The 9,755-nt window shown below is 29.6% G+C and overlaps 2 protein-coding genes across 2 annotated transcripts in view; one reads left to right on the top strand and one right to left on the bottom strand.

Moving 5' to 3' along the window:
• Positions 1 to 1,258, bottom strand: part of LOC110283103 (protein trachealess) — a 211,654-nt gene extending 210,396 nt beyond the window's left edge. Inside the window, exon 1 of the mRNA XM_043043212.2 lies at positions 252 to 1,258. Within this exon, the coding sequence (XP_042899146.1) occupies positions 252 to 331 (80 nt within the window). The 5' untranslated portion in view covers positions 332 to 1,258. The remainder of the gene's footprint in view (positions 1 to 251) is intronic.
• LOC107444543 (uncharacterized) overlaps positions 1 to 9,755 on the top strand; it is a 165,727-nt gene that overhangs the window by 22,251 nt on the left and 133,721 nt on the right. The gene's annotated exons all lie outside the window — the stretch shown is intronic.

The following is a 9,755-nucleotide window of genomic DNA, read 5'->3' as shown; positions in this document are numbered from 1 at the left end:
ATATATATATATATATATATTAATATTTTTGATTTCATTTTCCTTATTGTAATTAAAAATTTACTTAGTTACCTTAGTTTAGGAAACTTATGTTTGTATAATCATGTTTTAATTTTATATTTTTTTGTAATGAAAAACTTAATTAAAAAAAATATTTACCTTAAAAAACTTTCAAAATTTATTTACATTCTTGTAATGAAAAATGTTTAAAAAATATTAAATTTAATTAATATTCATGAAATGACACTAACCTGTAATATGGATGGTATCCTTGCTGTGAAATGTGCAGGTCCATGGGTATAGACCCATATCCTTCAGGTTGCATCATCATCAGATCAATTGTTTTTAAGACATAACCCAAACGAAAAAACACACTATTAGAACAAAAGGAATAACCTCCAAAAGTGTTCTTTAACTTCCACTTTCTGTCATGAGAAATTCACCAAAATCGTTTGCAAAAACTGTTATTCAAAATCATAAACAAACATGAAAATCCACTTTGTTTTTTTTCGGGGTGAAAAAAAAAATCACCTCCTCTTTACTATTCACTCATTTAAATATTTGTTTACGTCATTATTAGAATTAAAATGTTTTTGTAGTATAATTTTTTTCCTTTAATCACTTGTTTACCGTGAATAAAAACGTCTCCAATTGTTTACGTAAACTACCTTTTACAAAATCCATTGATTATCGTCAATTATCCACAACAAAAACTAGCTCAGCAACTTTTAATTTAGGCACAGCGGTGACAGCCGATAGTTAAATCAAAATCAGATGTGATTTAAATCTCTAGTCTATCAATCAATAAAAAGAAATAATCATAAGTCTTCTTGTCAATATATCACAATCATATTCTTGACCAAAATAACATACGTCAGGCAATGTCCCCTACTGCGCCTTAATGTAAACAAGAACAATGCGTAAAAACAGCGAAAGCGTGCGTAACGCGCCGGATAGTTCTAGTCGGACTTTGCCGGTGACCACCTCTCTGCTTCGTTCGGCCGAGAAGTGTGACTAGTGGCTTTGCATTGGAATCTTTTTCGTCCCCCGTTAGGCCTAGATCGTCCAGTTGTGACGTTGCCCGGGAAGACGCAACTGCGATCGGTGGATGTAAAAAAAAAGAGGGGGAAATTATAACCTACCTTGCAGCGAGTGATAGAGAAAAAAAAATAAAACAAAAAGCTGCCGAGAGGTAATAAAAACAAAAAAAGGGGCAGTACTTTGTCGGCGGCGCGCGGTTTTTAGTACCCGCCCTACAAGGTGCGCCAGAGCATTCAACGCAGGGCGCTGCTTAGGATGGGACGTAGCGGATTTTGGCGGCCTGCAGTTCTTTTTTCGTCAGCGCCGATCGTGGTCGGGTCGCGGACAAGTTGCGGTTTCTTTTAGGATTTTAAGTTCCTGTTTGTAAATGCGCCCCGAAAATTGTGTGATGACGTATGCAATTTCATTTGAAAGAATAACTTTTGAATTTTATCGAATTATTCAAATCAAAAGCACTTAACGCAAAAAATAAATAAATTTGTTTTAAAATAGCATAGATTTTAAAATTGACGAAAAATCAGTAAAAAATAAAAAATTTTAATCAGCATTTTTATTTTTTTTTTTTGTTCAAATATCCGAATTTTACTTTTTGCTGTTTTTCTATGGTATGATACAGGGTTAAGAAGAAAAAAAAGAAACTGATAAATAAGAAAATCTTTCTCTTGATTTTAAGACGAAAACATTTTAAACGAAAAAATGCTATAGATATAAAAATTCTTCAATTGATGAATATTTTTCAATTTATATTTTGCAATTTCTTCAGCAAAATGTATTTTCAAACAAAGTAAAAAAATGTATCTTCTTGACTTTAGAAGACGTAAAAATTTTCAATGAAACATATGCTCTAAATATAAAGATTATTCCATTTATGCTTCGTTAATTGCTTCCTTAAAATATATTTTGTTTAAAGATCCAAGAAAACTTGATAAATAAGACATTTTATTGTTTTCTTGATTTTAATTGCCGTAAAATTTTTAAATGCGAAAATGCTTTATATTTTGTTTTTGTGTCATAGATTTTAAAATTAACGAAAAATCAGCAGAAAATAAAAAATTTTAATCATCATTTTTTTTTTTTTTTTTAATTTTCCATTTTGCTGTTTTCCTATGGTATATTGCAGGGTCAAGGAAAAAAAAGAGACTGATAAATAAGAAAATCTTTCCTTTGATTTTAAAATGGCGTAATCATTTTGAACGAAAAAATGCTGCAGAAGTAAAAATTCTTCAATTGATGAATATTTCTCAATTTATATTTTGCAATTGCTTCAGCAAAATGTATTTTCAAACAAAGTAAAAAAATGTATCTTCTTGATTTTAGAAGACGTAAAAATTTTCAATGAAACATATGCTCATGATTGAATAAAGATTATTCCATTTATACTTCGTTAATTGCTTCCTCGAAATATACTTTGTTTAAAGATCCAAGAAAACTTGATAAATATGAAATTTTATCGTTTTCTTGATTTTAATTGGCGTAAAATTCTTAAATGCGAAAATGCTTTATATTTTGCGATTTTTTTCGCAAAACGTACATTTTGTGGATTCAAAACATCATAAAATAACGATATTTATCTCCTTGATCTGAAGGGGGTGTAAACATTTTTATAAAAAGTTCTATAAATATAAACATCTCTTTTATAACGAAAATCACTCCCGTTCCTTATCTATTTCTCTTTTAGTGGAATTTGTGTTATATTTATCTGTTACGACTTGAAATATAAACCTAGGTCAAGTTTCGATTGCAAAATTCCACTAACCCAGAAATGATAGCTAGTTAAAAATTGAGTAATGAGCTTATGAAATTTATTATTATTATTTAGTTTAAGAGGTTTTATGATATTTTTGTTTAATTTCTCAAAAAAAATAAAAATAAATAAAGTAGTTTATATCAATGAGTTTCAATTTGCATCAAGGAATTGTAGTAATTCTTTGTTCGCAAAACACTAAAAATAATTGCGATAATCTTTAAAAAAAAATTTTTAGATTTGTGATAATTAATTTTAAGTATGCTCCATTTTCAAACAAAACTTCATGCTGCTATAATAATTCTTAATATAGACAAATGATATTTTTTTAACTTAATTGAGATAAGTAAAACAATTACTGTGGTTAACAGCCAGAACTTCTAAAACGCAATTTTTAAGATAAATAAAATCATTCGAAATTGAGATTTTTAGAAGTTTAATGAGAAAAGTCGTTACAAAAGTACCGTTGGTACAACATTAAAAATTTGTGTCCTCTCCAGTTAAAAATGTCACAAACACAATGCATGTCTTTCAATATGGCAGGTAAAAAGATTGAAATATTGTAAGTATTTTAAGTTTATGAATATACAAATAATCTAATTACTTTCCACAATCCTTGTTGGTTGCCACATAGAATATTATTATGAAATTTTATGAAGGTATAGGAGGTAATACGTGTAATAAAAATAAATACAACAAGTAAACGCACCATGCAAATCGTTACATCAGGCATAATCAGGTACAAAAATACATCATGTATGATAATACATTATGCAATTTTATTTTTTTACTGCCATTTAAATTATTTTCTGAACACAATATGAAAGTACATGATGCGATATTATCATATGAATATAAGGTGCATTTCTCTTTTTAACTTCATAAAATTTTGCAGTGTTTGTTGAGCAGCTTAATTTAGGTAAAATAGGTAATATTTAGTTGAGTCTTTCATAGTCCAAATCTAAAATTTAGTTTGTAAAATGTATAAATTTCTTCATAAACGTTTTGGTCCCACAGTGAACTGATCGGTAAGACACGGTTCCCACCAGATCACCGAAGTCAAGCATCACTGGCTGCGGTCAGTGTGCGGGTGGGTGACTACTTGGATCAGTCTGCGTAGGGACCGAGGGTGTGCGGTATTGGTCCTCGTTAAACTGTTCTACCGTAAAGTGCTCGACTTCGCGTGCAGGTCGCCGGGCTACCGAAGCGTGGGTGCCATCCCCTCTGCAGAAGATCAAAATTGTGAGGCAAGTCTTCGGATCATCCTCAGGGATGTTTCCCAGACGGTCGCCAATAGCCCATTGTGCAGCTCTAGTGTGACGTAAATGAACTACAAGAGCAACAAGAACATAAACGTTTTGAGATCGTGCAGCAGTATTTGGCTGCCGGTTTCTGCTGAATTCCAACAAAATATGACCTCAAAGGGTTAAGCTCTGTCAGTTTTTTTCAATACTTTTGCACCACAATAATTTGATGATCAAATTTACTATAATACGGTGCAAACTTTCTGCATGCTCATTACGGGATTAACCATATTTTCGTTCAGGTCAAACCGTAGTATTATATAATCAAGTTTATTAAGTCTGATATATTTCAACTTAGCACCGTATTAAAGTTGCAGTAAATTTAAGAGCCATTTTTGTTCAACATACTCTGTAATTTATGACAGTATAATACGCTAACATAGTTTTGTGACAACTAAATGTATTAAGCATTATTATATGGATGCAGAAAATTTGAAAAACATCATAGTCGAACGCGCTCCCAAATTTCTAACAGTGTAATACGACAATACAGCTTTGTGACAATCAACCGCAGAGCGGTAAATATCGCCTTCTTCAACTTAACTCAAAAATAAATTACATTTCTGGGACGAACAAAATAAATTTCAGAAAATTATTTGCAAATCTAAGAATTTTTTATTTGAAAGCCGGTGTTGACAGTATCTACCAGTAAAAAAAAATTTTTTATTCTATTCTGCAATTTTATGTTTTTGATTTTAATTGTTTCCTAAATAAAGAGTTTAAAACTAAAAGAGTTATTTCTTTACTGTTTGATTGTTTTCTAAATAAAGAGTTTAAAACTAAAAGAGTTATTTGGTTATTGTATCGTAATTCTATTACTCTACATTTTAATATAAACTTATTTGAATCGGTGAAATTTTTATGGTTTTGATTTTAATTGTTTCCTAAATAAAGAGTTTGAAACTAAAAAAGTTCTTTCTTTATTGTTTCATTGTGTTCTAAATAAGGAGTTAAAAACTAAAAGAGTTATTTCTTTATTGGTTAATTGCTTTCTAAATAAATAATTTATAACTGAAAGAGTTATTTTCTTATTTTTTAATTGTGTTCTAAATAAGGAGTTTGAAACCAAAAGAGTTCTTTCTTTATTATTTGATTGTTTTCTACATAAAAGAAATTTTGGTAAAATTAACAATAAAATATATGGTTTTATAATAGGTGAAAAATTTGGTAAATGTTTCAAGGCAATCATCTTTTTTATTGTATTTTTATTAAATTTTTTTTTTCTATTGTTACTTGTTTATTAATTGCTTTGCCATAAGAAATTTTAAAAAATTATTTATTCTTTTAATAATTTAATTTATTGATTTGCTACAAATTGCTTATAGGGTTAAGAAAAAGTACATAAAATATATTCCGTTTATTCAGAAGTAATTATTAAGCTGCATAATACGAAGTTTTCACATTTGTTTTCCAAAAAGGAAGAAAAGAAAAAAACACTACAAATTCCATTCATTTCATTTAAAAAAAATATTATTACCTGTTAAGGTTGGTCTAATTTATAAATTTGTTTCTTTAATCGGAATTAGTTTTTAAAGGGGAAAATTTAAGAAACGTTTTGAAATATTATATTTTTTAAAAAAGGTTCAATTTTCTTTCTCATAAATTTGTATTTTGAACAACTTATGTCCTCTCAAAAAATCCTAAATAGACAAAAAAAATTTTTATACATTATTATCTAACAATAAAAATAATAATCATAATTGATTAAAAAATTTAATTTACAACTGGATACTCCTAAGGAATATCTTGCGTTCAACAAATATAAAAAAAATCGCAATTTTTATTTAAGTTTTAAAAGGAAAAATTTAAAGATTATTTTAAATATTAAAACTAAATAAAGTGATTCAATTTCTTTTTTCTTANCAATAGCCCATTGTGCAGCTCTAGTGTGACGTAAATGAACTACAAGAGCAACAAGAACATAAACGTTTTGAGATCGTGCAGCAGTATTTGGCTGCCGGTTTCTGCTGAATTCCAACAAAATATGACCTCAAAGGATTAAGTTCTGATAGTTTTTTACAATTCTTTTGCACCACAATAATTTAATGATCAAATTTACTATAATACGGTGCAAACTCTCTGCATGCTCATTGCGGGATTAACCGTATTTTTGTTCAGGTCAAACCGTAGTATTATGTAATCAAGTTTATTAAGTTTGATATATTTCAACTTAGCACCGTATTAAAGTTGCAGTAAATTTAAGAGTCACTTTTGTTCAACATACTCCGTAATTTATGACAGTATAATACGCTCACAGAGTTTTGTGACAACTAAATGTATTAAGCATCATAATATGGTTGCAGAAAATTTGATAAATATTATAGTCGGATGCGCTCCCAAATTTCTAACAGTGTAATACGACGACAAAGCTTTGTGACAATCAACCGCAGAGCGGTAAATATCGCCTTCTTCAACTTAACTCAAAAATAAATTACATTTCTGGGACGAACGAAATAAATTTCAGAAAATTATTTGCAAATCTAAGAATTTTTTATTTGAAAGCCGGTGTTGAACAGCAGACCCATTTCTGAATTTACTACTATCAATGTTCAACTTCGTATCATTGTAATTTTGAACCCAACACAGAAGACAAGGAAACTCCTGAATGAAGTATTGGAACAAACTACCCTCCATGGAAGACTTTCTGATTGAACTAAACAGCATTTGTGTTAGATAGTGTGGGAAACCATGAAAACCACCCATGGTTAGTTCGAAGACAAGGAGATTCTTATCCACGATCCTTCAACCACTCAGGATATTTTATATCAGCACTGTGGTCGGTGAGAGCCATCAGCAGAATTCGTATCTACCAGCCACCGCTTGGATTCGAACTTGGGTTATCTCATGGGGAGGCGAATGCTCTATCCCCTGAGCCACCGTGGCAATCTAATAAGTTTTATTTGAACTGTATTTACCAGTAAAAAAATTTTTTTTAATTCTATTCTGCAATTTTATGTTTTTGATTTTAATTGTTTCCTAAATAAAGAGTTTGAAACTAAAAAAGTTATTTCTTTATTGTTTCATTGTGTTCTAAATAAGGAGTTTAAAACTAAAAGAGTTATTTCGTTATTGTAACGTAATTCTATTACACTACATTTTAATATAAACTTATTTGAATCGGTGCAATTTTTATGTTTTTGATTTAAATTGTTTCCTAAATAAAGAGTTTAAAACTAAAAGAGTTATTTCTTTATCGTTTGATTGTTTTCTAAATAAAGAGTTTAAAACTAAAAGAGTTATTTCTTTACTGTTTGATTGTTTTCTAAATAAAGAGTTTTCATTGTATTTTTATTATATATTTTTTCTATAGTTATTTGTTTATTAATTGCCTTGCCGTAAGAAATTTTTAAGAAAAATTATTTTTTTTAAATAATTATCTATTTGCTACAAATTGCTTATAGGGTTAAGAAAAAGTACATAAAATATATTCCGTCTATTCAGAAGTAATTATTCAGCTGCATAATACGAAGTTTTTACATTTGTTTTCCAAAAAGGAAAAAAAAAAAAAAAAAAAAAACACCCTGCAAGTTCCCTTTGTTTCATTTTAAAAGAATATTATTGCCTGTTAAGGTTGGCCTAACTTATGAATTTGTCTCTTTAATTAAAATTAGTTTTTAAAGGGAAATATTTAAAAAACGTTTTGAAAAATTAGATTTTTAAAAAAAGATTCAATTTTCTTTCTCATAAATTTGTATTTTGAATAACTTATGTCCTCTCAAAAAATCCTAAATAGACAAAAAAATTTGCATAAATTATTATCTAACAATAAAAATAATAATCATAATTGCATTAAAAATTTAATTTGCAGCGGGATACTCGTAAGGAATATCTTGCGTTCAACAGATATAAAAAAAAAATCGCAATTTTTATTTTAGTTTCAAAAAAGGAAAAATTTAAAGAATGTTTTAAATATTAAAATTAAATAAAGTGATTCAATTTCTTTTTTCATAAACTGGTATTTTCAATAACTTATGTCAACGGGCAAAAAACCGGAGTAAAGAAATTTCAATAACTTATGTCAACGGGCAAAAAACCGGAGTAAAGAAATTTGTATATACACCGAAGAGCCATTACATTATGACCACCCTGCTGATAACATGCAGGACCACTTTTAGCCCTTAAAACTCCTAGCACACGCCGTGGCATTGATTCCACAAGGTGCTGATAGGTAGTCTGAGGTATCTGGTACCAAGCGCTCACTAACTGATCCTGCAATTCCCTCACATTGCGAGGGAGTAGAGCGGCAGCACGAATTTGGTTTTCCAAGTAGGACCACAAATGCTGTATTGAATTCAGGTCAGATGAATTTGGGGGCCAAGACATGACTTGAAAGTCACTGGAATGTTCCTCGAACCAATCCATGACGATTCGACCCTTATGACAGGGTGCATTATCCTGTTGGTAAACATCATCCCCCGCAGGAAAAACTGTTGCCATGAATGGGTGAACCTTGTCTGCAACTATGTTCAAGTAGCTTACAGACGTTAGGGATTGTTCTATGAGGACTATGGGCCCTAATGTGCCCCATGAAAACATTGTTCCTGGGCGAGAAACCATGAAAACCTGGGCGAGCCCATTGTTATAGATGGAAGGTTGTCATAATGTAATGGCTCTAAGGTGTATTACGTCTCAACAAAAAAATAATAATAATCATAATTCTATAAAAAAAAATCAATTTCGTTTGCAACGAGTTCGTAAAGAAATTCTCACGTTCAATAGAGGTAAAAAAAATTTCCAACATTCGAGAAAAAAATCTTTTTTTTTTTTACATTACTTTTTTAAAGTAATAAAAATCCTCAAAATTTTAAGATCATCGTGTACGCCATTTAGACACGTTCCCCCTAATGTGTTGTATGTTATCATCTTGCATTAATTATGTCAGTTTTAAACAATACTATTTGAGAAAATTAGGTATTTAACAATGTTTCTTTAATTCGATCCACAACAACATCATTGTTCAATGAATGCTAATCATACATTGTTAAAATTTTTTAGATGAACCAATTAATTGTTGCCGCGTAACAAAGAATAACGAACATTGTTTTACAGCGGAATTCATCATTTCTAAAGTTTAAGTGCTATCTGTAGGTGATTATATTACAGTTTCTTAAACTATTGATAGAAAAATGACAAATGTCCTGAGATATTTGCGAAAAAAACTGTAAGTATCAGATATTAGCAATATTATCTAATAGTAGCATTAATTTAACTATTTTTTTTATAAAAATATTTTTCACCTCAAATAGAAAATCAACGCTAGCTTAAACTTCAATTTTAAACTTAACCGTAAGTAGTAATCCAATGAAATAACTCAGTGCACGTTTATCAATCTCGTAATATTTACTTAAATTTACAGTTACTTATTTAACTTTTACGAATAACGTGTCTCATCAGACTAAGAACAAAATATCATAAAAACATGAAAATTTCTACAGATGGAAGTAGAAAATATCAAAACTGTGGCAACTGTCTTAATGTGGAACTGACACCATATCATGTTTTTAACTGCCCTGCAGTCGCTGCAGGCCTTCGCCTCTTAAACTATCCCACAGAAGAGGATTTGTATTCATTTTAATGCAATAGAAATAACAAAAACTATTCAGGCACACCATAAAATATGATTCAATAGAGGATACGACACCAACCAACCAACGAATAACGTGCAC

The sequence above is a fragment of the Parasteatoda tepidariorum genome, chromosome 6 (genome assembly GCF_043381705.1).
Source record: "Parasteatoda tepidariorum isolate YZ-2023 chromosome 6, CAS_Ptep_4.0, whole genome shotgun sequence".
In the NCBI taxonomy this organism is placed as follows: domain Eukaryota; kingdom Metazoa; phylum Arthropoda; class Arachnida; order Araneae; family Theridiidae; genus Parasteatoda; species Parasteatoda tepidariorum.
Note: the sequence above shows the minus strand (reverse complement) of the source record. Positions and strands in the feature narration are given on the sequence as shown.